At 40.4% G+C, this 17,599-nt stretch overlaps 1 protein-coding gene across 1 annotated transcript; it reads right to left on the bottom strand.

Moving 5' to 3' along the window:
* Positions 1-230: 230 nt before the first annotated feature.
* Positions 231-16,747, bottom strand: washc4 (WASH complex subunit 4). Its single transcript, XM_030766234.1, has 33 exons — positions 16,653-16,747; positions 15,598-15,737; positions 15,360-15,413; positions 15,116-15,181; positions 14,798-14,843; positions 14,548-14,615; positions 13,963-14,045; positions 13,801-13,843; positions 13,513-13,616; positions 13,032-13,152; positions 12,347-12,470; positions 11,656-11,783; positions 11,296-11,456; positions 10,935-11,061; positions 10,293-10,418; positions 9,678-9,785; positions 9,407-9,553; positions 8,927-9,006; positions 8,387-8,492; positions 7,872-7,988; positions 7,269-7,437; positions 6,256-6,410; positions 5,722-5,796; positions 5,504-5,608; positions 4,994-5,128; positions 4,439-4,547; positions 4,159-4,225; positions 3,708-3,794; positions 3,301-3,448; positions 2,804-2,900; positions 2,487-2,683; positions 2,046-2,142; positions 231-1,753 (listed from the first exon to the last, which is right to left on the bottom strand). The coding sequence occupies exons 1-33, from the start codon at positions 16,711-16,713 to the stop codon at positions 1,683-1,685; spliced, it is 3,522 nt and encodes a 1,173-aa protein (XP_030622094.1). The 5' UTR covers positions 16,714-16,747; the 3' UTR covers positions 231-1,682.
* Between the last annotated feature and the right edge of the window lie 852 nt (positions 16,748-17,599).

Genomic DNA, 17,599 nt, shown 5'->3' with positions numbered 1-17,599 from the left:
AAAAAAAAACCCCAGACCAATCTTGTATTTTCTGACCACATTTAAGGCTCTTCTTTTCTTTGTAATAAAGCAGAACGGCTTTCCTGAATCTCGGTGTTTGACTGTTTATGGGCGAGAGAAGAGTGGGATGTGAGCATGGACTTAAGACAGTTCCCTTCCTGTTTCACATAGAGAGTTTTTTTTCCTTTCCCATCAAATGACTCAACACACATCTGTTCTATTTTTAGAAATCTCTTTAATAATGTCATGTTTGCATGTCTGCAAATATGATGGTTAATACATATAATTGCTTGATTTTTACAAAATATTAAAAAACAAAACAAAAAAACAAAAACATTAATGCGGGAATGTTTTCAGAATGAACTAACCCTGTTTTTCAAACCCTCAACTATAAAGCGCTACTCAGTAATGTTATTACAGCAGCAAAGTTAGTGCAGTACTCAAGTATCTCTCTCAATCCAAAATTTACTCTTCATCCAAAATATAAGAAATCATTTAGGGAAGTTTATTCCTTTGCCAAAACAATTTAAATTAAGTTTTTTTTTTTCTATTGAGGGCCACAGCTTGATAAAGTTTAGGCAGCAATGAATCATCTCATATGAACAGAACATGTTAATTATATATTAATCATATACTCATGGTTCTTTATAGAGCTGTTTTTACCACAGAGATTAGTCAGCAAGGCGTTCAATGTTCCATATTATTCACAGGGAAGGTGAGTCCCTGTTCAGGCAGAGTCTATGTTAGTGGTCGACAATTCATCTCTCTCTGGTACTGGTCAAAACACTGACAATTCAGCAAATCAAAACCAAAAAACAGATAAACATAAAACTTATAATCCTGGATCGACTGGTGTCACAGTGTTAAAATTATGTTTTTAGATTTAGGATGGTGTGTTACTGAAATTCCTCAGATTAAAAATAAAGGCAACCATTTAGGATGTTATTTAGAAAATGCACATGAGAAATAGCTTTTTTGTAGTTCAGACAAAAATGATGGTTTTTTTTAAGTAACTTAAATTCAAACACTAATATAATACAAAAAAAAAATAAACTTCAATTTTCCGTGACAAAGATTCAAGCTATCGTCTCAGGCGCGGTCACCTGATGAATAAATCTCTGCAGTTGGTGAAACTGCTTCTTCATCTCTCAGAGTCTTAACCACAGCACTTGTAAGAGTAACTGACTGTTGGTACCATTAAAAAAAAAAAATTCTGCTTGGTATCCAACAGGAGAATACGAAAAGACATTCAAATTCTGACCCAAATGCCTTCTCTCTTTAGGTACGCACCTGCCAGTCACATGTACTGAACTGTCTCTGGGGCAGACGACTAACACAGCACAGATGTTTAGCAAATAAAACATCAGCTGCAAATCCCAAATCTAGTCCAGCCAATTTTAGTGCAGTTGGCATAAAACCACAAAAAAAAAAAAAAAACAACACCCACCAAACATCCAAGCCAGATTTCTCGTTCTTTCACCAGTAAAGCCCGATGGAGGAACTGGGAGTATCTCCGAGGATCCAGGACATTCTAACTCTTATTTGAATGATTGTTTTCCATTCACAGAACCAGGCCGTGTTCCAATACCATACACTCACAGCTCTTATGAGTAAGTGATTTTCCAGTCTGAGTCAAACAACAGCCGACGGAGTCCCGGTCACGGAGTGTGGCTTGGGCCATCTCACTTGGCACTGGGCTCACTGGAGGCACCTGCCTCCGCCGAAGAGGAACCAGTTGCCGCTTTTGCCTCTTCTGTGAAATGACACACGGTTAGTGTTAACAGGAATTTCAGTTTCATTGTCAACGGTAATAATGCTTCAATTTGTGTTTTTATTATTTATTTATAATTTTATGTAAAAGCATCATATTTACTTAAAAAAATATGCCTCTCTTACATGTTTAGATGTTAAAAAAAAAAGTAAGGACACAGTACACAGAGTTGGGGATAATGATAAGAAATGACAGTGAGTCATTTTTTCTGATGAATGCATTGTAAAACAGTAAGTACTAAACCCAAAAACAGTGCTGATGCCTCTCTACCCACCTCTGTCCTTCTTCTCCTGGGTTTCCTCCGCCGCGGTTTTGTCAGCCCTGAAGAAGATTCGAGCACTGCTCAATGAGAAATACAGAAGCTCAAACTCCTATAGAAAAGAAGGAAGGAGAGAGAGAGAGAGAGAGAGAAAAGCGATGATGAATTAAGAAGAAGACGAGGAAGTACTTTATTTCTCTCACACACACTGAGAAGTGAGCAGTGAAATGGAGCCTATGCATTTCACCCATCCTAACACCAGTGAGCGCGTGCGCGTGCGTGCGCGCACACACACACACACACACACACACACACACACACGCTATGAGTTAGGAGCAGGAGTTGACAAAACAACATATTGGAATACATTAAATGTTGTGTTTTTAACCATGTCTGTCAGTATCTTCTATCACTTATTGTTTTGTACAGTACTGGACATGTGAAGATGTTCTGTACCTGCAGATAGACATCCAGCCTTTTCTGCGTCAGGTTCATGGTTTGCATGAGTTTCTCATCCTGGCTGGTGGACTGAACATTCTGTTCTTTCACCACTGCACTCATCTCCTTCATATACTTCTCCCTGACAGCCTGGAACCAGTGCAGTGAGTCAAACTCCTGATACTGGTCCAGCAGCTTTAGGATGTAGGCCACCCCTGACACACACACACACACACACACACACACATACAGTGAATAATTACGCAATTGCATACAAACACAACAGGTCTTAGAAAATAGAGGTAAATCTGAAATCCTGTTTCAGTCAGTCTTACCCATGGCAAAGCCATCGTCTGTGAACGCTGCACCTCCTTTGTTCTTTTTATTCAGTTTCTCCTTACAGTTGATGGAGTGCTCCACAAAATTCACAGTCTGAGGTAAAAAAAAAAAAAAAGCCAAACCATCTTTATTCAATAGAACATTCTCCTTCAGGTCTCCAGCATTGTCTACCTCCAGACTAGACCAAATGTCAAAGTCTTAACACTGAAGTTAGACAAGTTATTCTCACAACAAGACTAACCATAATTGAAAATGATGTCAAAAAGTATATTGCTCTGTGGACCTGTACTTCAAACACATGACAGTGAGCTACTTCACTTAGTTGTTGTAAATGGAATAATTAAGATTCAGTGAAAGAACACTGAAGAAAGATCACTGGCAGAAGAAAGAAAAAACTAAAACTTACAGATGGATGAGTAAACATCTTACAAAGAAAAGAGACTGTTCACAACAAGAGAGAGACAGAGACAGAGAGAGAGAGAACTAGACTAACCAGAGGAGGAACAATCATATAGAAATTTCTCAAGTGCATGTTCTTGGCGCTGCGGAACTCGGGGGAAAAAACGTCCACCAGCATTTTGAAGTACTCTGTCCCCTCTGCTGAGTTACTGGTCAGGTCTCCCAGCACACTGTCCAGTAGGCTGAAACAAACACACACACAGAGCTGTAAAGGTGTGTGTGTACCACACACACACACACACACACTCTCGTAGGCTGAGAGAGAGAGTGACTCAGCTCCACTACCTCATCTCACTATGCTAAATGACAGAAGAAACAAATACAAAAATGTCAGACAAGGGCCAGAGATGGAGCACTATCTGTGTCTGATGACACCAAATGGCTTAGAGCCATCGCTGAAGATAAAGCAGAGTGGAACTTGTTTTAACACACAACACACACCTGGCAGCTTTCTGAGTTTCCTCTGACAGGCCTTCCTCCTTCACCAGCTCCTCAAAGTTCACAATGTCCTCAAGGTCTGGAACAAACCTGCAACAACACAAACATCAGATGCTTCAAAAACACTCTGGAGACACCCACTTTTTTGAGAAAATATGGAGAAGACAAACATCCAGCAAATTTTCTTGGTTTCAGCTGACTCACATCTCAAGCACAGATTATGATTTGAGAGTACCCATATGACTTGAAAGGGATTCAGTACTGAGTAGGGAACTGATAAAAAAAATAAAAAAAAACAGTGGGACAATTCTGTGAGGAGATCTTCCTCGGTGACTGACTGTCTAAATGAGTCCCACCATGAGGTGACATGTTTAAAGTCAGCAAACTCAGTGTTGGACTACAAATGTATGATGGGATATGTAGTCTTTAGCATGTTAAGCTGTGCTTTCTGTACCTAATGGCACTGCTGCAGCAGTGGAGACCCCCGGAGCGAATCATACGCACATAACCCATTGCATTACCTGTAAAGAGAGAGACAGAGAGAGAGAGGCGTCAAAGAAACATGAAATGTAAAAACACTGATACCCATAAAAATCGAAAATGACTACACTAAAAATATACTTTCATTGACACATGTTTGTTGTTTACATTTATAATAGGCAATATAGGATACAGATAGAAACAGTGACTGCTCTGTGTGTGTGTGTGCGCGTGCATTTGAGTGTGTTTCTCACCGATCTGGCTGATGAGTTGTCTGAACTGGTCCAGGTAGCTTTGGCCATCTGGCGTAATGCCCAGTTTTCTAATACCACGGTTAAATTTCTCCGCTCTCTCAAAGGGATACTGCACACACATCCAGTCATCAAAGACACAGCAAACAATTTATTTAGATTCAAGATCCAAACAGAGACTTTAAACAGAAATAAGAATCCCTATCTTCAAAAAAAAAAAAAAAGAAGAAGGAAAGGATGGAGTAAGTAAAAAAAAATAAAATAATAATAATCAGTGCTTTTTCAGTCCAAAAATAAACTGAACTTGAACGCACTCCGAGGTGAATTTCATGGTATGAATATCTGAATATATGTCCAGAAAAATCAGTTCTATCGCACTAAAAACACTTATGTTCAAATTTTTACGCAAAGTGGAAACAATACTTTCAGGTGCTCAAAGTATGTCATTTTTCACTGTCAAGTCACACATTTGTATCCTGGTCTCCCAGCAAGAACGCGGGTCACCATGTCCATCTGTAAATGTGAGAGGATGGGTCTGAACCTGGGTGAATGAATTACCTTCTGATCTGTCTGATCTTTAGTCTCTCTGAAGAAACGGATGTCTTTAATGAGTCTGGATTTAATGTGCTCATCATACATAAATTGGCTAAAGATGTAGAACTTCTTACGAAGGAACTGATATGTGAAGTTGACCTGGAGAGAATGAGACATAGAGTGAGACAGAGAGATGAATGAGTGTGTAGGGAGACAGACAGTAGGCATGGGGGTTATTACTTTATATTCTTATCAAGGTATTTCCCACATTTTAGACAACAATAATACAGTGTCATGGGATATTTTTAATTTATCTGATTAATCAATGATTTTTAGGCTTCCCTGAGTTTTATAAGTCAGTCTGGAGTTTTAAAATGTGCCATGTCACAGCATTCGCTGCATTTCAATTTCAATCTGTTCACTTTCACATTGGGATACAGTCCAGCACTACCAGAGGACAACTAGTTCATCTCAGACTGTTCATCTCAGTTCACCTCAGTCTGTATTCTTGTCAAGAGGGACAGTCCCACTTACCGTAGTGTTCATGATGCCTGTTCCATGCGTGCGGATGGAGTTGGCTATGTGGCGAATGTTGATGGTGTTCAGGTGTTTGTTATTGCTGGTCTTCTCGATGAAGATCTGACGGAGAAACAGAAGAGCAATGAGTTAATGTCACCCAAACACACCTACTGAAGCGTCAGTGCAGACATCAGTAGATAATTGATCTCTAGGGACAAATGGGCCAAGCTCACCTGATTGTTGAGGTTATAGAGGTAGCGAGAGACAAACACGTGGATGTTCCTCATGATCTCCAAGACGTCCAGTCCCTGACAGACACAAATGTCATTTATCACTGAATCAACTCTTCTGTCCTTACAGGGAAAGGATCATTTTTCAACTTTACTCCATTATGTTCATAGCATAACAAAACTCTGTGGATGAGGGTTCGATGCATTCCACTGGCTGTGTTAGCTGAGTTTCGGCACGCTAACATGAGTCTCCTTCTCCCTGGAAACAATGGGACTATAGAAGACTTACACTGGGCTTTTTTAAATCCCATAATGCCCGTACACCCCCATACTCCCACTCAGCTATCACAGACAGTAGCATGTATCAAAACTACTGTTTTTAGAGTTGTTTTCGAGTAAGAATACAATGGTGAATAGATTACAAGTGGGATCATCTTTCATTTAAATTCATTGCTGTTTTTGGAAATAATGCATTTAAAATCAAGGCACAAACCAGGGGACAACACTCCATGAGCAAACACACAGCTACACACATACCTGCTCCAGGGTCTGGCTGGGTAGGTGGGCCTCTGTCATGGTGAGGCCGTAGCGCTGGGTTGCCAGGTTTCTCATCTCACTGTATGTGGCCCAGTCATGCAGAGCCACTGTGGTCAGGTTATAAAAGGTCTTGTCTAGGTAATGAGTCACATAGGCTGCAAGGAGAACACACACACACACACACTATAAAAAAAAATGCAGCTGTACACACTTTTGTAACTCACTGAGTGCTGGTCCTGCGTTCCCATGGAACGTTTTAACGCAGTCCAAAATAATGCATCTGCCAAATATCATTTGTAAAATTATATATTTACAAAATATTTCTCTCCCATGTTCCGTTTTCATTATTTTTAAAATAAATCTTAGCCTGAAATGTGTTGCAATATCTGCTGTTTAGTCCACTGGGTTTCAGTGCTTTTTCAGTAATACTGATTTTAGCAAATTACTCTTTGTTTAATTTGTAAAAATTCTCATCCACCCAAAGTGCCCTTCTGTGGAACCTACATTCTCTGTTTCCTCTCAAAAGAAAAACTTGTCCTTCTTTTCTCAAAGTAAGAGCGTCAGTGGGAGGAATCATCTGGCCCACTAATGTGATTCTATGGCTTGTTTTAAATCAATAAAAACAACCCAAAGATACAGAGCAGAAAACTGAAAAAACGTGATTGATGCTCTTGACTACCCCTCCCTTTTCCTGTCTGCTACTAGAAAGAAGAGGTCAGCAAGGGTCAGCAGGGGTCATTAGGGGTGAGTGAGAGATCATCGTGATGTTTTAAAGCATTTATCACGCCGCTGTAAGGTATGACAAACACAGAATCTGGAGTGTGCTCTGCCCTCAGCTCTTTCATTAATGTTCTTAATGTCATCATTAAAGTCTTGTCTGTCCTCTCACACATCCACTGAGAATCTGTGTGATGTGTGAATATGGTAGAATTACCAGAGGAAACGTCCCCGGGTATGTAGGAGTGGTGTGGCATAAAGTCCCACGAGTCTTTGAGAGTTAACGATTCGCTCACCTTTGATGTCAATAAAGCGATTGAAGAATCGAATGGGTTTGAGGGAGAAGAAGTGGGCCAAGTCCTTCATGCCCACTTTGAAAGGGTTTCGATCGTCCAGCTTCAGGTGTGTGTGCACAGAGAGCCGAAGGTCCTTCTCTATCTCCTTACATAACTTGTCCAGTAAATGCTGGGGACAAAACAAAGGAATTGAGTATGAAGACTGAGAGAAGGAACACATTTCAGCGCATTGACTGTTCCATTTTTCCGTTTCAACGACGTCCGTATCCAAGTTCTCTTTCAGCTCTTTCTGTCAGATCACATGGCTTCGGGAAGACCCTTTGGGTCAAGTGACTTGGTCAGGGTCACATCAGCACTGGGCTGACATGCTTGGGAACCATCCTATTAGGTTTCCCACCACAAAGCCACTACTACCCCTGCAATATACTTAGAAAGCATCAAAATAACACACATCATGAACGCCATTGTAGCATCCTTACTGGGCTAAGATGTTTAAGCCAGCCAACTGGATTCTCATACAAAGATCAGTGATGCATGGGGTAACCCCCACCCGCCCCCTGCCCACCCAACCCCTCCTTTCTTTCTTCACGCCCTCTCTCTTACCTCGTTTAAGACCTCCATGATCTCTGTATCATAGGCTTCCAGCAGCTGGTCGCAGGATTCCAAGTGTTTGGCGTATAGCATGGATGGTACACTGTCTCTGAGGGCACTAAACATGTACTGAAATGGATATATAACATAATCAGACAAACGAAAACAACAGCGCAAAATAACCAAACAAAAACAACAACAACAAAAACACGTCTTGTATTTTAAAATCACCGTGACACAAAGATGAGTGTCAGCGCTAATCTTGCCTGAGCGCATATCTTGGCTGAGATTTAGGACTCACGCTTAACCCAAACAGCCAACCAGTCAGATGAGACTTTGCATCATCACAATGTCTCCTCAGTCGAAAAAAGCCAAACTGTTTTAAGCTCTTATGACTGGCAGGAATCTAGTCTCACTGTTTACTACATACTAAGGCCAGCATCTCACTGGGATATTACTCATCTGAACCCAAAGAACTGAATGAAACATGAATGGGACATGAGCTGAAGATAAAAAGATGCTCTCACATGTATTCTGGCTGCGTCCACAGCATTCTCGTACACATCATCCAAGTAGATGGGGAACACTGCGCGATGCCAGTACAGAAAACTGCAGTCACACTGCACTTTGACCCTGAGACGGGCAGAGAAACACCCAACATTAACCCAGGGAGTCAAAACAACACTGGAGAAGTTTTTCAGGGGAAAAAATGTCTTGCTGTTTAAGCTCACTAATTATTTGTTTAGTAGACTAGATGTTATATGTGCTTATGCAAGACCTAAGTTTTTCTTCAGACAAAAGCCAAAATTGGACAGCTGAATTGTATTGATGGTCCTGAAAAACTATGCAAATTGAAGCATATTTTCTAGACTGAGCAACTATAATGGACACAAAACAAGCCCACATCTTCATATTTAGGGTTCTGTTATGGAGTGCTTTCATAATTTAGCGTACTCTGGTGAGAGTGCATAAACACTAAAAAAGCATAAACACTAAAAAGCGTTTTATTTTATCCACAATTAACAGTTAATCTGACACTTGTGGATGTGTTGTTCTAGGAGTCCCACCTCTCTCTCAGTTCACTAATCAAGTCCAGTTTCTTCAGAACAAGCTGTAATGGCACCAGCTCCTCATCCCTGAAAGTTTTCTGGACGCAGACGCAGATACACACACACACACACACACACACACACACACACACACACACACACACACACACACGCAGACACAACAAAACAGCAAACAAACACAATACGAATTTTTGGTTAACCCTGACCAGTATAAGCATACCTGTATTTTTAAGGAGAGTTTTAAGGAATATAAAGTGAGGAGCAATTCTCTTTAAATGTCAGCATTTTCTGAGTGATGCCTGTTGAACACAAATTATTCACATATTTGCTATGGAATCTTTAAGTGGAAATCCATGTACTTTTACAGAGACATAACTTTACATCACACACGCACACACACACACACACACACACACACACAATTTAAATCATTATAACCCAGCAGCTTATCAGACACTCCACTGCGGTGTCTCTTACCATCTGCGTGCCCACACTGAGGGCCAGGGACACTACCAGTCTTCGCTCTCTGGTGCTGGGTCCGTTCAGCGTGTTCTGCGCCAACACCAGAGCCGACAGCACGTCCAGACGCTGCTCGCTGTATTTCTTATCAGAGATCACTCTTTTCTATCAACAAACAGACAACAGAGGGATGAACTAATAAAGTAAACATAGATCACTGTTTTATCCATGCATTTATTAATAAGTAATTAAACTGGTCATGTTCACAGGAAACGGTGCACTGTCTTACCTTTGCTGTGTTAATGGAGGAGAGAGCCTGAGTTTGCAGCTGTTGTGTGATATGGGAGACAGAGTCGGCCACTATCATAGACCGCCTGTGGAAGGTGTGTTCTATCGCCTGTGCAAAGACATGTGTCTTTTGGTTACCTAAATCTCTGCAGATAGGCCATCCACTTTGTTATCAGTGAAACAGCACTTAAAATAACGCTTAACCAATCCCCTCTACATCGTCTATTTAACATACATAATCACACTTAATATAATGTGCAATTTGCATCACTTGTGTTAAGTAAATGGGATTAAGCTGCTTTGAATGCCTGTGGCCACACCTGTGGCCAGGATGGGAAGAAAAAGCTCCACAAGGCTATATATAACTGAGAAAGGAGAAGAGCCAAGAAACAGAGGGTGGAGCCTACCTTCCTCTGCTTGGCACCAGGTGGCCAAATCAATGAGTTAAAACAATCACTAAATTATAAGGAACTGAGGGACAGAAAGGGCTAAGAATGCGCTCTAAGTGATGATAATTACATTAGCCATGTCTCATGACAGACATGAGTGTATTAGCAGACACACAGCCTACAAGCCTACATGACGTCCTTACAGCAGTATCAGGGCCAAGTCTTACCTTGAGCAGTTCCACCAGCCGACACAGGGCCTTCACTGAGGTCTTTGTCATGGGTTTCTGCATGGACATGTACAGGTTCATGGTGGTTTTGATGATGGTACTGATGCTGTATGCATACAGGATCCCCTGCAGGAAAAGATCAGCAACCCTTAGAAAATGCTCTGTTCTGCAGAAACTATAAAATCACATACATTACTGAGAGTTTCAGCACTAAACTGATCATTGTGTACATGCAAATAGCATGTAATAAATTACTCAGCTTTGATTACTGATTGAGTAGATTTTTTGTAGTACACTTCAGTAAAACAGATGTCTTGGTTTATTTCTGACTGTATTTCTTAAAACAGAGGTAAGTTGGTTCATTTACTGTATTTTGTCAAAACTTAATCAACCAGTTATTAAAAAAAAATCTATCATTCAGAGAGGTGGAGTCTCAGCATTATATGCTGGTTATGTATAAGATATGTATTGTTGAATTAAATTAATTAAAATACACATATCCTTACAACACTGCTTTAATAATGTCTACGTTTGCAGAATCTACTACTAGAATGTGTTCATTTTCACACAGTTCAGACACACACGCTTCATAGCACTGTATTCTCTCCGGACAAAACGCGTTTGTTTTCTAGACACCTTTACCTGTATAAACACATTGCACCTGTTGCTGAGGTCCTCTGAAAGTTTCTCAGACCTCTGCTCCTTTGACACAATGGCTTCCATCTTCATCATCCAGGATGTGACAAACACGTAGTAAGACTGCACATCTCTGCACGACAGAGACACAGAACATGCACTTTAAACCTTCTGATCTTGAAAAGGGTCACCCCATAACAGAACTGTGGAATCACAGGGATCATTTTGTATTCTTTGTTTGGAATGTTGCCTGATTTGATGTTATAAGTTATGTCATTATTTTTGCAAAAGAAAAATAAGGACATATACTGTTATACTTTTTTTTTTTTCAGTTTGTCATTTCTGAATACATAAAAAAAAGACATACTTGGTTAGTGTCTGAGCCTTTTGCTGTAGGAAGGTGTCGCGGTGGGTCCGAATGCTCTGGAGACTCTTCTTGTCCATCAGTTTGGCTGCTGCTGGGACTTTATTGGTCAGGAAGGAGTCAGGAAACCATATTATGTTAGCAGTCAGAGTCACTGCAGGAACCTGGGGAAGAGATACAGAGGTATCAAACACACCAGCCATACATACGTTCCCACGGGCATTAACGTAGAGCGGCCTGTTAAGTCTCCTCCTCTAAAAGTAGGCAATTTATATCCGATGTCAACTATTTGTTAATAAGCAAACCAAATCTGCTGGAAGGCACAAGGAATCATAGACACACAACAAACACATAAACACACACCTTTTTGCACACATCCAGCAAGGCCTTGTAAAGCTTCTTGTCAACTGTTCTGAAGATGTGGAAATGCAGAACAAAAAGGCCGCAGACTCCTGCATACTTATCCCTCTGATCAATCTCAGACGGCTCGCCTACAAAAGCACAACGGTCACAGGTCACGTTTAGGTCTGCAGACATTCAGTTAGAGTTCATTCATTTCACAACACATACGTGTTTGCTTATTTCAGCATTCTTGACTAAGCTTACACTCCAGAGACCCAAAAAAAAAAAAAAGTTTCGACGGTCACCTCACCATACATTAGTTAGTTGTGGTTCTTATAAAGAACATTTGAAGAGATCATACCATGCTGTTTAAACTGTCTGGTGCACCGAATATTCTAAAAGAATTCACTCAAAGCCCCCAAGCCACGGTAGCGTCCTTCAGTTGAGTCACATGAAACCACAGACTTCTGTTTAATCTAAACTGATATTTATCGAGGACGGCTCATGATCTCTCAGGCCGTTCCTAATTTAAATGTATGAACATGAATGAATGTGTGTGTATCTATGTATGAATATGAATGTATAACAATTTGTACTTCCAAATGCAGAGTCGTCTAAAATAATCAAGTCTGTGAGACATGGCAGTAATAATGACGCAAACACTTGTCATTTGTCATTATTTGCTGCCACAAGAAAAACAAACACCGCATACCAATCTTTGACTCTATGTTGGCAAAGATAGTCCGAATGTTCAGGGCAAACTCCTCTGCAAAGGCACTGTTTTTGGAGACGGATACTCCCTCCCCAGGGTTGTCAAACCTCTGCTCAACACATGCCTGTTGACACAGAAAGGCATTAGCTAAGGCAATTACCCAAAGCAGCAGTTACCTCATGAGTAGGCAGTTGACTGTGTAATGTTTACCAGGAAAGGTAAAATTAAATAAAAATGTGAAGTTTAATTGCAAACTTGAAGCTGGCTTGAAAAAAACCCAACTCTATAGCAGTTACAAAAGGGGTAGTACTGAAGTCTTTCAGGTCTAAGAGCTGTAACAGTGGTTCTGTATACGACCGGGGGGATGAGACCAAACACAGGAAAGAAGAAGTGGGGAAATAATATTGTTGCATAAAGTGGGAAGAACGGCTTATGTTTAAAATGTGGACGGACGCACGTCTGAATAAAACTAGATGTTGACGGCCTGAGGGAAGCGACGGCGACAGAGAAAACAAAGCACAATGAGTCAGTACAACAACACGTCACACCAGCGTAGAAGAGCGCTCAAGACGACTAAATAAGCTTAACCAGCCCGATCAGAAAAAGTCCCGTTTACAGCGCTACTCATCTGGAGATTACTGTACAGTCAAAGCAGAAGTAACACGGTAAAAGGAAGCGGAGTAACCTGGAAAATCATGCCGTCCAGAAGCTGTCCCTCCAGTTTCAGTAAGAGTTTCTCAAAAGGCTTCAGTTTCTCCTCTGGGATGGCAAACTTGGATGGGTTGTGGTGGACGGACTTTAACAACCTGGAAAAAATACCGAGGAGGACAATTAGTGTCTGCTCGGGGCCTGTTTTTCTCTGCAGACTGAGTCTAAAAAAAAGAAACATGCGTGTAAGAAAAATTCAGGTTCACTATCCATGTTTCCACTCTGAAAATGCTCTACTTCACATAACACAGTCATCTCTTTTTTTTTTAATGAGACGTTTTGAACTGTGAAATTTCTGGAATGCTCCTGAGAATCCAAAAGAGTTCTTCTCCATTTCATACTAGTGCTACATCTTTAAATGCTCTGATCCTCTGAGTTTCTGAAACACTAAAAGGTCTTATCTTTTCTTTAATATGATCTAGAGATAGGTGAAGGCTCAGCACGGTGTGTTCTCTCACCGTTTGTACATCTTCCAGTGGTCCCTCAGAGTGGCATGATTCTCCATAATCTCATCTAAAGTAATCAGAACTAACAGAAGCTCTCCCAGCTGCTCATAGACTGTCTACACACACACACAGACACACACACACACACACACACACACAAACACAAACACAGACACAGACACAGACACAGACACAGACACAGACACACACATTATAGCCATGGTTATAAAAAAACAACAACAGGAAAATAAAGAATATATTAAAACAAAGTTACAGAAAAGCCAATAAACAAGACGTTACCTGAAAGTGTACACCAGTGGACTCAATTATTTTTGTGGCACCCCTTAAAAAAAAAAAAAAAAAGAAATCAGTAATCAGTATCAGTGATCAGAGCTTATCAATTACAGCACATCTTCCAGAAAAAAGAAACACACTGTGCATGCGTGCTGTTTAATATCCTACTTGTTGTTGCTGTACAGTGCAGCCAACTGGTGAATAACGTTGACCACAACCTCAAAGCAGCGGGACACGAAACATGACAGCTCCTGTATGAGAGAGCGTTCGCAAAAAGGAGGGGGAGGGGGGGCACAGGGTTAATGAGCTACTCGTCTCTGGGGAAACACAAGGAGCGAAATTTAAGAGAAGTAAACAGGGGCTGTTGAACAAGGCACTTAGCCTTCACAAATCACTCTGGAAGTACGCTACTGAACATCTAACCATTAGCCCCACAGAAACATAATTTCTACAGATTTTTGAAAGGGTGTCAACAATAGAGGGCAAAGATAAAATGTCTGCGCGACACAAATGTAAAAATAAAAAGTTATCTTTTCCCTGCGGTATATGGTTTCCTTTCCTCTTTTCTGTAATTAGGAAGGTCAGTCAAAGTAACACAATGGAACAGCCTGAGCAAGCAGCATTCAAATCTGGGGTTATTTTTAGCCATTTTCATTTTTGAAGTGACAAAACGAGACAGAGATTAAATGAAAAATGCCCTAGGAGAGAAGTGGCCCAGGTCATCCCAACAGACCAAAAGTGTCGGTGTCTCACCTGTAGAAAGGAGATGAATCGACCCATTTGGATCTGGGACTCCCCTTCCACCATACTGCTGTCTGACACTGCAACATACAGAAAACAAAAAGCTATGTAAGCATCCAAAGCAAAGGACATCTCTGGACTTTGGCACGTTATTTGACACTAAAAATGATTACTTTGCTCACTGATGACCAGAATATACACAAAGGTGGTACAAATAAGTAGAAATGTGTTTTAGTGCTACAAGGTATGAAAGGGGATTTACCTCCTTCACCATAGTACAGCAGGCCATTGTAGAACTTGGTTTCAGCCTAAAGTGAGAGAGACCAAATACTGTCTTTTGTCAGATTATCCAACCTATGCACAATATCATAAACCCAATCTAGATAGAATGAGTTCACTTATTTCAAGGAAATAAAGCCTTTTAAGTTGCATTTCAACACTATTTTAGACTTGGTTTCAGTATGCTATTCACATATCACCAATGTATTTAAAATGACAGTACATGATTAGAAATGGGTCAAAACATGACGAAACACCAGTAAAGAGAAATCATTTAAACCACATTTCTCACATACGGTACCTCATACTTGAGCTGTTTAACTTCACAGCAAAGAGCTGCATATACGGTGATGACTTTATTAAGAACCTAAGAGAAACAGAAATTGAGAGAGGATCTGTCACTGAGAGACAAAACCAACAGCAGTTATACCTTTGGCTGAAATCACAGGTTCATTCAAGGTCAAACACTCAATGTTTCAGTAATTCCTGGCAACACAACCGCTCTTCCACATCACCAAAAATCTGCTGATATTGGCTTGCATTACCTTATTATCAGTTTTAATCAGTTCCAATAGTGAGGCCTGCTCATAAGGGAGAAGCTGTAATACACACAAATAAAGGTTTTCAGATGTTGAATAGTGAGTAACCAGCCCTACATAAGTCAACAAAAAAGTTAGTTTATCTTAGCAACACTGAGACCATTGACATGAATCAAGCAAACTGCCATTTAATGTAGTACACTGATATTAAGGCTGATATTAATGTAATACAATGACTCTGTACCTGTAAAGCTATGGGGTCAAGAGTGAAGTCCCACACATCTCCAATAGAGTCATCCAGAGCTTCCTCGATGCCTCTGAGCTGGGATGTGTACTCCTCCAAAAACTTAGCATAATTTTTGAGCTGCACTTCTGTGTGAATTTCTACATTTGAACACAAATACAGTGACCATGATTTTACTATATAATCTATACTATATAATATACTATATAATCTGAACATCTGCACAAAAGGATTCATCTAACTCCGAAAGAAAATGGGGAAAATGGGTGGCAAAGGTATGCAACGAATCTTTGTGTTAAACTGTGTCAGACGCAGATTAAACAATTCGATGACCATTCAACATACTGACACAAAGCAGCAAAATCAAATCTAAGGTTAAAAAATGTAAAGTAAGAAAAACTGTTCTCATTTGTCTTGTGCATGCGCAGAGGTTAGAAATGCTACCGTTCAGGTAGATAGGTCCCAGCCCAGGAACCATGTCATCTTTACACTATACGACCCAAAATGTGTCGGATACCCATTCTTATTTCGGCAGTATTCATTCATCCCTCCACAAAATGAGTCCGGTAGCTAAAAGCAGCACTAGAAACGAATGTCAAAATTGCTCATGGTCACACAAATACATGACCAGACATAACCGCCCAGAATAATTACAAAAAGGATCCGCAATGGTTTGAAAGCATTTTTGCTCTTCAAATTCCGTTGATCTGTAGCAATATCTAATTACTGATGCTTCTGGCTAAGCATGTGCACCAACCACTGTCAACTACCTGACTTGTGAGCAAGGTAACTTTCAGCTAAACTCATTCGCGGAGAAAGGACTTGAAAGTCAACCTGCATAGGTCAAACAAAAGATTTCAAACAGCCACAATCTCATTCACAGTGGTTTTAAAAATAAAAATCATACGGCTTAATGGCTGCACAAAATATACAGGGCCAGACTGCTATCCTAGCTCATCTATTCTGGCTAACTGGACTAGCTTTCTTTAAAGGCCCCGAAACGAGTGGTTCCGAACATACACTGTCATACAAATAAAGAGATATTATGTGCTTACTCTGAGATCCGTCGTCAAAGCGATCAAATTCCCAATCTGGAGTGAGTGACTCAACAGCCATCGTACAGTTTAAACTAAGGCTAACATTAGGTTTGCTGTCGCTAGCTGACAGACAGAATTGTGCATCACTGAGAGTGACTATTTGGATGTGATGGTCTCGTGATCAATCCTTTGACTGTGGACTTGTGGGAAATAGAGTTTAAATTAGAGCGGAGCGTCTAAACTTAGAAACGCAGTAGACATCATATCATATCGTGGGAATTATTATATGGCAGCCATTATATCTCCATAAATTCACAGTTATACTGAATTTATGGAGACTGAGGGCAGGCTGCACTCGATCATTACTTAAAAAGAACAAATTGCTAATGGTGACTCATTACCTCAGTTCCCTGTTGCCAGTTGCAAATTTTATATAGTTACAATGGAGACATTGTGGAGCAAGTATTTGAGCATCCACTTTGAGAAATAATTTAAATGCTCCAGTGTGTTCCAATTCTGTTAATCCATTAGCCACGGAAGATTTCACATTGCTTTTTTGACTAAGAGAAATGAAAGAACTTTGTCACAAGTCCGTTTCTCATTTGGTAAGCATATGACTGAAAAAATCTGGCTCGTTGCAAGGACAGAAGTCAGCACTGTTTGAGTGACGCTGCTAATATGGATATATGAGGCTCTGTCCAGAGAGAGGCTCCAGAACCAGCGCGTCGATACACATGCGTCTCGACACTGCAATTTGTAAACTAAACTCATCTTCGACATATAATATTGCTGTGTTCCGGTAAGGCAACATTTTTATAATTTTCTTATGTGTGACAAGTAATTGCTATTATTATTAAGCACTGACCATTTAAAAAATATTCAATAAACGTTTGTAAACTGTAACTGCAACTCTTTTCAACGAATTCGTTTACCCTCCAAACTTTAACTATACTGTTGTCCCAAGA

Source organism: Chanos chanos, chromosome 2 (assembly GCF_902362185.1).
Source record: "Chanos chanos chromosome 2, fChaCha1.1, whole genome shotgun sequence".
In the NCBI taxonomy this organism is placed as follows: Eukaryota; Metazoa; Chordata; class Actinopteri; order Gonorynchiformes; family Chanidae; genus Chanos; species Chanos chanos.
The sequence above is the reverse complement of the archived record's forward strand: the minus strand, read 5'-3'. Positions and strand labels throughout refer to the sequence as shown.